At 38.4% G+C, this 15,207-nt stretch overlaps 1 protein-coding gene across 1 annotated transcript in view; it reads left to right on the forward strand.

Annotated features, from left to right (window-relative positions):
* Window positions 1-220: 220 nt before the first annotated feature.
* LAMB4 (laminin, beta 4) overlaps window positions 221-15,207 on the forward strand; it is a 122,917-nt gene continuing 107,930 nt past the window's right edge. Inside the window, exons 1-3 of the mRNA XM_011948223.1 lie at window positions 221-271; window positions 7,000-7,066; window positions 13,591-13,748. Coding sequence (XP_011803613.1) covers window positions 7,033-7,066; window positions 13,591-13,748 — 192 coding nt within the window. The 5' untranslated portion in view covers window positions 221-271; window positions 7,000-7,032. The remainder of the gene's footprint in view (window positions 272-6,999; window positions 7,067-13,590; window positions 13,749-15,207) is intronic.

The following is a 15,207-nucleotide window of genomic DNA, read 5'->3' on the forward strand; positions in this document are numbered from 1 at the left end:
AGAGAAAACAAGAAAAATATTTGCTGTAAAACTAAGCTCTAGTTCCCTCTGTGTGTGTGTGTGTGTGTGTGTGTGTGTGTTTAAGTGAAAACTTAAGTGACTTCACAAATCACCTTTCTGACAGGTGTTGGAATACCTCTCATCTTTTTTTTCCCTACTTTTAGATGCCTTGGGGAGAATGTTTTCTACATAAACTGGCCCTAACTTTCAGGTGTGTCTTCACATGCCCCGTTTGCTGCCTGCGCCTCTCCACAAAGACTCCCAAATCCTGGTAAGTCTTGCCTGTTCTCTCACTAGCAAATTGGCATTTTTATGGATTAAATGAAGGTATTAGAATTTAGGGGGCAAGTGGAATTGGCATAAAGTAAGAAATGGAGCATATTAGCACATAGAATACTATTACTTTTACAGAATGATAATCCAATGACATTTACATAAAGGTTATTGCAACATAAAACAGTATCCAATGGCAAAATTGATGTTAGTGCATTGTGATACGAAGCCAACAACTTGAGCCTTACTGTACCTTGAAGGAAGCTTCAAATGATATAGTGTTGAAATGTACAACTGTATTGTTTTCAGTGAATCTTTGTTTTTGTTATGGTTATAAAACTTATGACAACTTATAAAAGTTTTAAATGCATTAGAACTACCCTTATTTTCAAAATATTTTGTTAATGTTCTAGATATGTATAAATATTGTTTTAAGAAATGTCTGCTACAACTAAAAGAAACAAATTTGGCCGGGCATGGTGGCTCATGCCTGTAATCCCAGCACTCTGGGAGGCCGAGGCAGGCAGATTGAGCTCAGGAGTTCAAGACCAGCCTGAACAACATGGCGAAACTCCATCTGTACAAAACTTATACAGCCGTAGTGGCACATGCCTGTAATCCCAGCTACTCAGGAGGCTGAGGTGGAAGGACTGCTTAAGCATGAGAGGCTGAGGTTGCAGTGAACCAAGACTGTGCCACTGTATGACAGCCTGGGTGACAGAGCGAGACTGTCTCAAAAAATAAAAAAAAAGGAAACTTTATAGTTCTGTATTCTGCATTCTCACTATGAAATTTAGGCAAAACAGTTGAAATATTTAATGAGTCCTGACATAACATGAAAAAAAGACAAAGGAATGTTAAATATAAGATTTCTGAGAACTGTCATTTTAAATATAGACCATTATTTGTGTGCCAGAAAAAGTCTTAAGGACTAATGTAAATGTATTTATAATTATCTTCTGTGTTATAAATTACTGCACAATTTGCAGAAGAAACGTGCTGTAGTAGAAACAAGAGCGGAATGCATGTCTTTCCTGTGGAGAGGCTCTTATCAAACACGATCCACCTGTGGGCCTAGGAGCTGACCAACTGGGCACCACCTGCCCCTTTTCTCTTTATCGGTCTCATCCAAATTGTTTTGACAAAAACGAGTCAACTCTTTGCAGCCTTTAAGTGAGAGCAGATGAGGCAAATATAAGTGAATGGTCAGTAAATTAAATCAATTAGGAATGCCAGCAAGTTGTCAGTCTAATATATTTCAGTATTTATTGCAACATTTAATACACTTTAAGACCAGTGTCATCTAGCAGCATTCATTAAACAGTTACCAAAATGCACCCAGTGCCTTTGGAAATACGTTTGTACATATCTCATCCAAAGGAGGGATAACATTTTGTTATTAGTCCCGAGCACTTTTACATATATTACTAAAACTCACTGATGAATTTAACAAGAAAAAAATGTCATGTAGTCCCTGAGAGCCTTCACAATGTCAGCTCTGGTAAACCAACTTGAAAAGCAGTACCAGCTAAACTTATAGTTCAGAAAATGTGGTAACCCCATTTTCTGAAATTGTGCTATATGTGCAGCTGTGGGTTTTATAATGACTGGGTAGGTGATTTCAGATAACAGAACTTCTAGAAGTTGCCAGATTCATTATACTTATCTAGTTGGGAGCTTAGCTCTCCTAAAATGGGAAATAGAAAATGAGGAGGAAGACTAGAGATGAGCGATTTTGGGAAATAAGGACTGAAATGATAAGGCCCATAGCTAAGGGCACTGAAGCCACTGAGAAAATTTCTCAAGTTTAGCACTGTTGGTATTTTAGGAAGCTTAATTCTATGTTGTAGGGCCCAGGACCATCCCATGCATCGTAGAATATTTACTTAGCAGCATCCCTGCCTCTACACACTCAATGCCAGTAGCATCTGTCATGCCAGAACCCTATTGACTTTAGTAGGGATGGCACCATGTTTGAGAGGCCAAAGGGACTTGGAGCCAGTGAACAAGACATAGGGTTTATTGAAGGGAACTTACATACAGGGCAGACCCATGGCTGTATGTAAGGCTGGACTGGAGAACCGCTCCTGCTTGTAAAAAACATACAGTTCATACAGCATTTTCACTGAGCACCCTCCCTCTAACAACCTCCACCTGGCAACCTTTGTTTACACCAAAACAAAGGGCCTCGATCCCCTGTATCACCAGCCGGCCTGTTCCATGGAATGGGCCAGGGGTTCAGATGTTCCTGATAAGGAATGAATCTTCAGGTTGGCTACTCCCGGATTCCTTAGCTTGGAACTCCAAACACACATTCCTTTTAGACCACAGGTCATTCTCAGGGTCTGCTTAAGTTATTGCTCTCAGGTGTGTCTGCCATCCAGCATCTTCCTCTCATTATGACAGCCAAAAATGTCTGCAAACATTGCCAAATGTCCTGTACTAACCCCAATACAGCAGCAGGCAGTGTCTTACTACTGAGGAGCCGTCAGTCCTTGTAGTGCAAAGACTTGGGAGTTGCTTAGGGCAGTGGTTCTCAAACTTGAGTGTTCATCAGACTCACCTGGAGGGCACGTGGCAGCATGCTGAGCCCCATCCCAGCGTCTGTGAATCAATAGGTCCCTGGCTGGGCCCTGATCATTGGCATTTCCATGTGATGTTGATGCTGCTCATCTGGTAGGGTGACCAACCGTGTAGGTTTGCCTGGGACTGAGGGAGATTGCAGAACCTGGGGATTTGCAATGAGAAAATCAGAAACGTCCCGGGCAAACCACGTGAATTGGTAATCTTATTAAGTCCATGGACTACACTTGGAGAACCACTGTTTTAGGAGATAAGGTCAAATGGGCTTGATGAGGAGAATTTAGATTTGAAGGGTGAGAAAAAGAGAAATCGAAGGTAACCCTCAAGTTTCTAGTCTGAGACCGTTGGTCCATGGTTATGCAGTGGGTCTCCAATTTTGCTGCCTATTGGAATCACCTGGAATCTTTAAAAATCTGATGCCGGGACCTTACCCCTAGATACTGTGGTGTAATTGGTATGGAATGTGACCTGCAAAGCAGGATTAAAAAAAAACAAAAACAAAAAAAAGCTGGGGATTTTAATGTGCAGTCAAGTTTGGAAAGCACTGGGTTATACCCTTCTCTTAGAAGGGAATCCAGGAGCAGAGGAAGAGTGAGGGGCAAATTAATCAGTTTCAGGTGTTGGCAAGCCATCAGTGGTTCTCAACCCTGGCTACATCTCAGAATCCTCTAGGGAGAATTTTATACACATTGACACCTGGGTCCCTCCCCAGAGATTCTTACTTAATTAGTCTGAGTTGGGCCTGAGCATTGGTGTCTTAAAATCTCCTCAGGTACATACAATGATATATATTATTCAGTCTCAAAAGGAAAGAAATTCTGACACATCTTACAACATGGATGAACCTTTAGGACATTATGCTAAGTGAAATAGGCCAGTCACAGAAAAGACAAATTTTGTACAATTCTACATATATTAGATACTTAAGTAGTCAAATCCATAGAGACAGAAAGTACAATGGTGGCTGCAGGGGTTGGCAGAGAAATGACGACTTCTTGTTTAATGGATACAAAGTTTCAGCTTTGCAAGATGAAAAGTGTTCTGGAGATTGGTTGCATACAATGTAAATGTAATTAACACTACTGAACAGTACAGGTAAAAATGATTAAGATGGTCAATTTTATGTAGGTGTATTTCTACCACAATTAAAAATATTTCAAAAAGGAAGTCATTAAAAATATCTTCTCAAGTGATTCTCAGTTGCATCCAGGGCTGTGGCCTGCTGATCTAATGGAATTATTGGCAAGCTGTGTGATTCTGTCATTTATGTCTTCACATAGCAACTGTGATCATCCTTAACCAATTATCAATAAGGGAATGATATCTCTTCTAGTTCAATTTGGGATCTGCTTCTGACTCCTCCTCCTCTTTTGGGGCAGGTCATTTTTAAACCTGGCTGATGTACATTCGGAAGTCCAGTAGTCTTTGTACCGTGACCTTTATTGTTGCTTGAAGATAATTCCTATATAGACTGAAGAATTTTTCAGCAGTTCATTTTTATCATGGAAATATGGTGAACTGTGATACTAAGGAAGCTTTGTTCCCCAAATGCTCTGCAAAAGGTTCCACTTGTTCTTTTACTTCTGCACTCAGCATTACAGTTCCACCTCCTTTCTTTCTAAATCTGAGTCCTGGGAATTCTGCACTCTGCCTCACTCCCACCTGTCCAATGTAGGAAGAGATTAGCCCGTGATTAGTAGCTTGCAACAGTCTTTTGCTTTGGACTCTGCCCTGTGAATAGGGTCTCCATTGGAGAGAAGCAGGAATGCCATGATACATCCTACATAGCACTTTACCCTAGCAACTCAGAGCCTAGATCATTATGAGCCCTGAATCATAGGCTATTCACAGAGATTGTCATCTCACTGACTTCCATTTCCTTGGTTATAGAGAATCTTGTTTTCAAACTTTGCTAATAGTGCCCATTCTTATTAAATAAATGACCATGATGCCAATCATTTTGCATTTCCAGACAGAATGAAGCACACGGGCAGTTCTAAATACAGGACAGCATCAGGATTAGAGATTTCATTTTTCAAAAGTGTATCTAGGCGGCTGACCAGAAGCCTAACTCCTGACTTGCCTGTGAGAAAAAAGCAGTAAGGAAGTACCACCTAGAAAAAGTGCCTGTACAAGTTCAGGTAGCCTATGCAGAATGGACTTTCCTACAGCTGCAACCTGGATTCTCCTATAGGTCTTCACAAGGTTTTGTATGAGGCCATTAGCCCAAGACTGCAGACTTTCCTAATGGGTAGAGCTCATTCTGATGGAGCTACTATGGGATGACTGTTTCTCAGTGAGTCACTTTCTGGCGTTGGACTTCCAAAGTGAACACTAGGCTTCATAAAGATCCTGAATCACAGAATGGGATATTGGCTAAAATCAGGCATTGCAAAACACCCTAAAAAGACTTCACAGGGAGGCTAACATTTGGGCTTAGGAGGGTGGCATTCAAGGCAAAGGAAACAGCATGTGAAGAAGGTTCAGAAAACAGAAACTGGAGTGCTAACGCTGGAGCGCAGGGACTGTGCACGTGCAGGGACTGGGAATATGGGAGTAGGAGGATGAAGGATTCACCGGGAAAAGCCTTGAAGGTAGAATGTGAAAAAAATAGTCTCACTTGAAAATACATGAAAGAGGTTTTATATTTCCTCCTATTCAAATAAATTATAATGAGGCTTTTTTGCTTTTTAAACTGACAAATATTTAAAAATAATACTCCATATTGGTAAGGGCTCATGTTAGCAGTTTTCGCAGGCTGGTTGTAAGAGTGTAAATTGGGACAAAGTTTCTGCATGGTAGTTTGACAGTGACATCAAAAGTTTTATATACACATATACATGTAGTACGTATATGTGTATATATGCGTGTGTGTGTATATATATACAATCTTTGTATATACATGTGGTTATATACACACACACACATATACTCTTGGCTAATTATTTCTGCTCCATTTACTATATCCTAGTGAATAATTAAGGCTATAAACAAAGATTTAGCAGAAATATTTATAATAGGAAAATAGCAAAAACCAAGTACACATCAACCAATAGAGAATTCATTAAATCAATTCTAGTTTCTACATTCAGAGTAATACTATGCAGTAATTAAAAATACTGGTGTCCATCTTACAACATAGTGAGATTCCACGTCTACAAAAAGTAAAAATTAGCTGGGTATGCTGGCACATGCCTATAGTCTCTACTACTGGGGAGGCTGAGGCGGGAGAATCAGCTTGGGTCCAGGAGGCCGAGGCTGCAGTAGGCCACCACTGCATCACTGCACTCCAGCCTGGGCAACAGAGTGAGACACTGTCTAAAAAAAAAAAAAAAATTATAAAGTTTACCTTCTTTTCTCCTGACCCACTGAAGTGCATATATATTCCACTCTGGATCAGAACTCTTTTAATGGTAACTTGGGGATGGAGGGAGGCCTCTCTCTCAAGGGCCATGGCCAAATCTACAAAGAAGAAAATCATAAGTTTGCTTTATAGGAGACTCCAGGTGATCTTAATCTTGATAAAACATCACTAATTAAAAATGCATTTGTTAGTACAGAAAGATGCCTGGAATGTATTGATTGAAAGAAGAAAACAGTGTGATATTATTTTTGAAAATTATTTGTGCAAGGAAAAAGTATGGAAGAAAAGGCCCTTGAGAGAGGGGCCTCCCTCCATCCTGTGTCTTGCTCTGTTGCCCATGCTGGAGTGCAGTGGAGCAATCATGGCCCACTGTGGGTGGTGTTATAGGGGATATTTTTCTTCATTTTGCCTGTCTGAATATTCTACTTTTTCTATAATGAGTATGTATTAACTGTAATTTTTAGAAGAAAAAGTTTTTAAATAAGAATGGCTAAAAAGTAGGTTAAAATTAAAATATGCAAAGGAAATTATATTTGTTTCCTCTTCTTTCCCACAAACAATTGAATTCTGTGATTTTGAAAAATGGCAAAAATTAAGAGCAAACAAATATTTATTAAAATGTTTATGCACTCTTACTTTTTGAGGAACTGGACAGTGTGGATATTTCTTATGTCTAAAGCATAAGAGCCATTCAATAATTCTGAGCACTTTTATGTAACATGTGATGATGTGAATTATTTCTTCTATCAGTGATTGACTTTAACCTTTTTTTAACCCAGTAGAATTGAACTTAATCATCTCCTGACAAAAGAATGCAATTTCAATTGACCCTTTTTTTGCACCTTGGTGAGTATTCGTTGTCAAAATCTATTTTCTGCTTGTATTGTCCTAAAATAAAGTGGAAATAGTTTTTAAACATTTCACTTCTTTCTCCTATAGTGCTGTATACTTGTGTAGCTATTCTGTTGTTGTGTAATTGTGTCAAGCAACTGAAAAATTCCACTCCAACATGTTTGGTATCCACATATTGCTATTTCTGTCACTTTTTAATGGAATGTTATCTTCAGATAAGTAAAGTAAAATAATAAAGAACAGAGAATAGTTTCAGAGTCTTAATTTACAAATACAATGCATCTAATTTTTTTAATAGCTATGCTTTCAGTGTAGCACTTGTCCCAGCAATGAGGTCTTGTGAAGAAGTTACAGGCAGAATTCCCTCTTCTAAGTAAGCAGCAGTTCTAAGCTAAAAGGCAAAATTCTCCATGTTCCTGCTGTCTTTAATAAGCTGAGAATAATTTGCATTAATCACATAGAAGATGTTTCCAACAATTACTCTCTTTGATCTGACTTTTCTACATCGAAAACAAGCCTGCCTTTGATTACTGAGTACTAACTAACTTGCTTAGAATCTTCTCTTCAAAGATTTACGCTGAATTTCTTCATGACAGCAAACCTTCAGAATCTCACCTTTTTTTTTTTCTTTGCAATTTTCCAACCCTGAGGTAATTTTCCAGTTAGATTTGCTGGTAATGGTCCAGATGGTAAGTACTCATTTGTTCTCTGTTGAAAATCCCCTTGGAGAGGTGAGCCACACCACAGTGGGAACAGAAATATGTCATTCATCTGGAGCCCTCAGTTCATCCTCCGCATCCCAGGACTGGGAGGTTTAGATCTGGTCTCATTCAGAAAAATCGTTATTTTAACCTGCACTTGCCTTACATGTTCTCTTTGAAACTAAACCAATATCCACAATTAGAAGGGACCACTGAGGATCACCCTACCTTCTCCCCATCCTTTATATAGAATACCTTACTTGCATCTTGCAAAAGTTCTAAACTGATCCACAGTTGCTAAGAGAGCCCTCTTCAATTAGGGGACTCCTCTCTCTGGAGAAGGAATTTCCTAAACTAAATTAGCTTGGGCAGAAAAGGCCTCACTGCAATCAATCGTACATTTCTAAATGTAAGCTTGCCCTGACCTAAACCAAATCTCTAGAGTTGCCTGTGGTCAAACTCCCAACCAGGTTAGCCTCATATCATCAACTTGGGAATTTTTCCATTGATAGTTTGAACATAACACTTATATAAATACTGCAGCATATTTAAACACTTAGTTTTGCCTTCTGACTGAGCAATATAAGGAGAAGTAATCATAAAAAGTGCACTGCCCCATAGGTTTTAGGAACTTCACGCAAAGTGCAAACCTTATCTACACGCATTCTTTTTTTTTTTCTTTTCTTAAGACAGAGTTTCATTCTTGTCGCCCAGGCTGGAGTGCAATGGCACGATCTCAGCTCACTGCAACCTCCACCTCCCGGGTTCAAGCAATTCTCCTGCCTCAGCCTCCCGAGTAGCTGGGATTACAGGTGCCCCCACCATGCCCAGCTAATTTTTTGTATTTTTAGTAGAGACAGGGTTTCCCCATGTTGACCAGGCTGGTCTTGAACTTATGACCTCAGGTGATCCACCCACCTCGGCCTCCCCAATTGCTGGGATTATAGGTGTGAGCCACCATGCCCGGCCACATTCTTGGTATTTTTTCTCACCCATTATGATCTGCGTGAGCATATAAACGTGTGTTTACATCCTCTAAAGCTCTGACGTGAACTCTAAAGTGTGAGAAAGCATCTCATGTGTTTGAGAAAATTATGACAACTTGCAGAAATACTAGAGAAATTATACAGTAACAGTAATTTCTACAAAACAATTCTTTACAGAAAATTTACTGTATATTTTTCTTAAATGACAAGATCTCCTAAATTCATCTTGGAATTTCATAACATTCATAAAATTCATAACATTCTATCTTCAGGTTCTATCTTCAGGTTGTGTCATTTTTTAGGAATGTGTTGATTGTCAGAAGACATAAACATGTTTATTTTCTGAATTAATTCCAACACGTTGCTAATGTGATTTGGCATTCGGAAACTTCATCCCAGGAAGGATATTGCTTAGTCTATGTTCAGACATGAAACTTTAACTATTTACATTTCTAGTCACTTTTTGCCAAATATTTTAGATAAGAGTTCATATTTGCACTTATAATATTACAGGAATAATAGCTCAATTTCCCTAAGTCCTGGAATATATTTTCTGAAAAAAATTTCTGTTGAAAACAAGTTTGGCCAAGTCAGGTTATAAAAACATGTTAAATCTCTAAGGCAACAATTCCAATTTAAAAAAAAAATCCAGGATGAAACTTGTCTAAAAGAATAAATCCCTGGAAGGGAAGTCTTCTTTTATTTACATGTAACATCAACGGAAATGTTATACCTGATCTTGTCTTTAAAAATCTTTGGTCTATTGGAGTCCGAACTTCTGAATAGCTATTTATCCTAGATACCAATTCTGGAAAATAAAAAAAAACAAAACAAAACAGAAAAAACATGAATGTGGGTTGCTGGGTAAATAAAAGTCCACATTAACCATTTATTATACCACAAAACAGCAAGTGTCCGATGGAGCTAGCTTTCTTCACATAGCTGTCTCAGAGAAAGAGAAAGAAATGTGCCTTTGCTTTAGAATAATAATCTTTACATTGAGATTGAGAATAGAAAATTTCCTGTTCAAAGTGTCATTTAGTAACTTGTGTGGGTGGAGACACTATAATATTCTTAGCTATAGAACTTATGATTCATGTATGTTTTATGCCTAATAATACAAAATGACCAGATTAATAGTTCATGTGAATAATGTGTAAGAGAAATAACATGGTTTTTTCAATAACCATATAGGCTATATTGGAGGTCAAACTGAAGGAAAGAAAGCCATTAAATGTAAAACAAGTTCGTGAAAGATGATTATATTTTTTAAATGGAGAAAACTGAGAAGAAACCAAGCTGATTTCACTGTATGGTTATTATTTTTTATTATAGGCCCATCCCTGTCACTCCTGTCTACTGAAATAAGGCTTGGCATAAATTTTCATGTCTCAAGGATAAAGTGTATAAGAGCAGCTAGAACATGTCACGTGTGTATTTTTAGAGTCTGGGATTTGTTTGGTTTACCATCCAAAGGCTGATGGGTGTTGGGGATTGTTTGTCTCTTTTACTTTTTATTTTGAAACAATTGTAAGATCACACACAACTGTAAGAAATAACACAGAGAGAGACCATATACCCTTCACCCAATTTCTCTCAGTCATAGCGTCTTATATAACTATAGCACAGTATCACAACCAGGAAATCAACACTGATGTCATTCACAGGCCTTTCAGATTTCACCAGTTATACATGTACTCATGTGTGCATGTATTTCAGTCTATGCCATTTTATCACCATATAGATGTATGTGCCCATCACCACAGTCAAGATACAGAACAGTTCTATCACCTCAAGGATTCCTAGTACTACCCTTTTATAGCCACATCCACCTCCCTCCCTCCCTCCCTGCCTTCCTAACCACTGACAACCACTAATCTGTTCTCTATCTCTATAATTTTGTCATTTAGTAATGTGATACAAATAGAATTATGCAGTATATAACCTTTTTTCACTCTGCACAGTTCCTTTGAGATCCATCCAAGTTGTTGCTTGTATCAATGGTTCACTACATTGTTTTTGCTAGGTTCCATGGTACAGATGTACCACATTTGGTTTAACTTTTCACCCAATGAAGGACATTGGGTGTTTCCAGTTTTTTATTATTACAGATAAAGATGCTGTGGACATTTGCATAGGGTTTTTGTGTGAACATAAGTTGTAATTTCTCTGGGATAGATACTCAAGAGTTCCCTTGCTGAGTTGCATGATTAGCACCTGCTTAGTTTTGTAAGAAATTACCATACTCTTCCTGGGAGTGCCTATACTGTTCTTCATTCCCACCAGCACGGTATGCATGATCTTCACATCCTTTCTAGCATCTGGTGTTATCGCTATTTTTATCTTTGCTATTCTGATCTGTGTGTAGTGATATCTCATTGTGGTTTGATTTGCATTTCCCCAGTGGTTAATGATGTTGAACTTCTTTTCATGTGTTTATTTGCCATCTGTGTATCTTCTTCACTGAAGTGTTGTGTTCATGTCGCTTGCCATTTGCTCATTTGATTGGTTTTTTAATGTCAAGTTTTGAAAGCTCTTATTGTAAGTACAAGAGCTTTGTTGGATATGTGGTTTGCAAGTATTTTCTCTTACTCCATAGTTTACCTTTTCACTTCTTTACAAGGTCTTTCTCAGAGCAAAAGTTTTTAATTTTGACACGGTCCAATTTTCTAAATTCTCCTTTTATGGGTCATGGTTGTTTTTTGGCCATCCTAAAAATCATTCATCTAGCCCTAAATGCCAGATTTTCTCCTATGTTTTATATGAGTTTCATAGCTCTATAGTTTCACATTTTACACTTAAGTCTATGCTCAATTTTTAATTAATATTATAAAGTGTGAGGTTTTGCTTGCAGTTCATTTTTTCTCTTTCTTTTTTTGGCTGTGGATCCAATTGCTCCAGCACTATTTATTGAAAAGGCTGTTCTTCCTCCATTGAGTTGCATTTGCACCTCAAAAATCAGTAGGACATATTTATGTTGGTCTATTTCCGGGTTCTCCATTCTGTTCCATTGATCTAGGTGTCTATTCCTCTGCCAAAATTGCAGTCTCTTCTTTATTGTAGCTATGTAGTAAGCCTTCATATTGGATAGAGCTATTCCTTCACCCTCATTTTCCCTTTTCAAATGTTTTAGCCACTCTAGGTCCTCTGCCCTTCCATCTAGAGGCTATTTTACGGCCACAAAATTATCACTATCATTTTGAATTGCAATAAAGAGAAAACTAGTGCTTAGATTTGGCCTCCAGAATCAAACAGGATTCTAATGCTTTAATTGAATTAACAATAAAATGATATTGTCCTTTTCACATATAGTTTTTAAAGAACAAATAAAACTATTTCTGTAAGTGTCAGAGGCATGTGAACCAGAACAACTCCATCTTGAATAGAAGTTGGGTAAAATGAGGCTGAAACCTACTGGGCTGCATTCCCAGACGGTTAAGGCATTCTAAGTCACAGAATGAGATAGGAGGTCAGCACAAGATACAGGTCATAGAGACCTGCTGGTAAAACAGGTTGCAGTAGAGAAGCCAGCCAAAACCCACCAAAGCCAAGATGACCACAACAGTGACCTCTGGTTGTCCTCACTACTACACTGCCATCAGTGCCATGACAGTTTACAAATGCCATGGCAACGTCAGGAAGTTACCATATATGGTCGAAAAGGGGAAGATATGAGTAATCCACCCTTTGTTTAGAATATCGTCAAGAAATAACTGTAAAAATGGGCAACCAGCAGCCCCTCAGGGCTGCTGTGTCTATGGAGTAGCCATTCTCTTATTCCTTTACTTTCCTAATAAACTTGCTTTCACTTTACTGTATGGACTCGCCCTGAATTCTTTCTTGCGTGAGGTCCAAGAACCCTCATTTGGGGTCTGGGTCAGGATCCCTTTCCTGTAACATAAGTAGCTACCCACAAAATACAGTAGACGCCGATTGTATATGTGTTTAACTTTGTGTGTTAACTTTAGATCTTAACCCCCAGTAAGATTCCACTTTGTTTTATTCAATCTTCCCAACAATTAACAAATCCATTAATAAATTATTGCTTACCAAAGTGTATTAGATAACATGATGGAACAAACCCTGCAGGAAAGAAATATTTCAGATGACCCTACTTGCCACTCATGCCTGTATAGACGTTTAACAGTTATCTTAACTCGGAATGATTGGAATGCTTGCTCATCTGCATGTAGAGTTTCCTTTGTTTCCTTCTTTATCTAACTTGATAGTTCTCAAATGTTATGTTAGGATTTGTCTACACAAAACCATGTATACTGTACTATATAGGTAACTTATGAAATTTTCCAGAATAATTAGATTATATGGATTTATAACTTAATTCCTGAGATTTAACTTTAAATTCAATCTCTAAGGAAGATATGTGGACCTTCCTACTTCCAAAATGATAGGATTGTTTTGGTGTTGCTTTTGAGATAGGGTCTTGCTCTGTCACTCAGGCTCGATTGTCCATTGTAAATAAGAGAGGGATACAGAATGCATTATCTTTCAAGTGTATTGTTCTTGGCATCATTTTTGATGGAGAATCCTGCTGATACGGAGCTCAGTTCAACACATTTTAGAAGTATTTATCTTTAATCCAAATCTGTATTTTGGAATACAGATTTCAAAAGACTCAAAGAGTTACTACACCTCATGCCACCCAGCAAGCAAAGTAGGGATCATTTATCATCTATTAATAAACTTAAAAGTCTGTTACATCTTTGACCGATGTTAAATAAATACATAACTCTCCGCCTTAACCAGTCATTTCTGCAGGCCCTGTGCTATCCTTAGACTGCATTCCTTGTAAGGTATTTCTGTTGTGTTCAAGGGTGGCTCAGTTACTCAAAAGCTCAAGATGACTGCAACAGGGGTGCCTGTCATCCCACCACCGGCGATCTCCTGGTGGGCAGGAACACACAGCTTACGGCTTCTTCTACCTGTGGGCTGAGCAGAGCCCAGAAATACTGCATCCTCAGTTACCTGGAGGTGGGTTGTTTATTTGCTGGGACATTATTTAATCAATGATGTAGATTTTTCCAGGTACACCTGGGGCTACTCAGACATTAAAGGAGACAACATTCCTTCCTAAACAATGGAGACACTGGTGCAGTTGTCCCTCGGTATCCACAGGGCATTGGTGCCAGGACCCTTTCCCCCAACACCAAAATCCATGGATGCTCAAGTCCCTGATCTAAAATGGCATAGTATTTACATGTAACCTACATATATCCTCCCATGTACTTTAAATAATCTCTAGATTATTTGCAATGCCTAATATAATGTAAATGTTATGAAAATAATTATTACACTACATCTTAAAATCTATGTTCTTTTTATTGTTATATTGTTATTTATCTTATTTTTATTTCATTAGGGACAGGGGTCTCACTCTGTTGCCCAGGCTGAAGTGTACCTCAGCCTCTGAAGTAGCTAAAAATACAGGCATGTACCACCACACCTGGCTAATTTTAATTTTGTTTTTTTTTTTTTAGAGGCAGGGTCTCACTATGTTGCCCAGGCTAGTTTCGAACTTCTGGCCTCAAGCAATCTTCCCACCTCAGCCTCCTGAGTTGCTGGGATTACAGGCTAAGCCACTGGGCCTAGCCTGTTATTGTTTTATTGTTGATATTTTTTCCCAAATATTTTCAATCCTTGGTTGGTTGAATCCACATATATGGAACCCGCAGATATAGAGAGCCAACGCTCACATAATTCAAAGTCCAGGAAACCTTAACTAATCAAAAATAAAGAAGATCTGCTTAATTTCCATTTCATGTTACCTTCAGAATAAGACATAAAAGTCTTTTTGGTTAGTCTTTGTAGGGAATTACTATCAAATTTACTGGTCTACTTGGCTACCTTAGCCTCTCCCATAGAGCAAACATAATTGACTCATTTAATGAAGTTTGAAGATTCATCCGGGTCTGCTGCCATTATGCTGAACATGAGTCCTCACTGCTCTGCCTTAATTAGAGATGGAGGAGGTGTAGAACTTTGAACAGATTATACACCAACATAATACCACTTGGAAGTTATACTGTCTAAAAATCATAAATTCCCAGTGTGAACATATTTTTATGCCTTTTCCCCTTAAAGACCAACTTTATAAAAGGATCAGTGGCTTTTCAGGTTTCTTTTCCTCTCCATGTACTGGCAACGGAACAAGCATCCAAGGTCATCTGAGTATCATCCCTACCGAAAACCCTGAGGTAATCACGTCCACCCCTTAAATGAGAGGATGTGCAGGAAGGAAGTTGGACATAAGCCTAACGTTAGTGGTCCAGGCTTTTCCATGTATTGTTCATTTAAAGCAACTGTTTAAGTCTCTGGGAAATGCTTTGTATTCAAATTGGTTTCTAGTAAAAGGTGACTATTATAAATAAGTGGAGACAATACTTGGGTGCATATCACTGTTCTAAGTTTGGGAAATACTTGTGTAAGAAAG

Source organism: Colobus angolensis, unplaced genomic scaffold (genome assembly GCF_000951035.1).
Source record: "Colobus angolensis palliatus isolate OR3802 unplaced genomic scaffold, Cang.pa_1.0 Scaffold275, whole genome shotgun sequence".
Lineage (NCBI taxonomy): Eukaryota > Metazoa > Chordata > Mammalia > Primates > Cercopithecidae > Colobus > Colobus angolensis.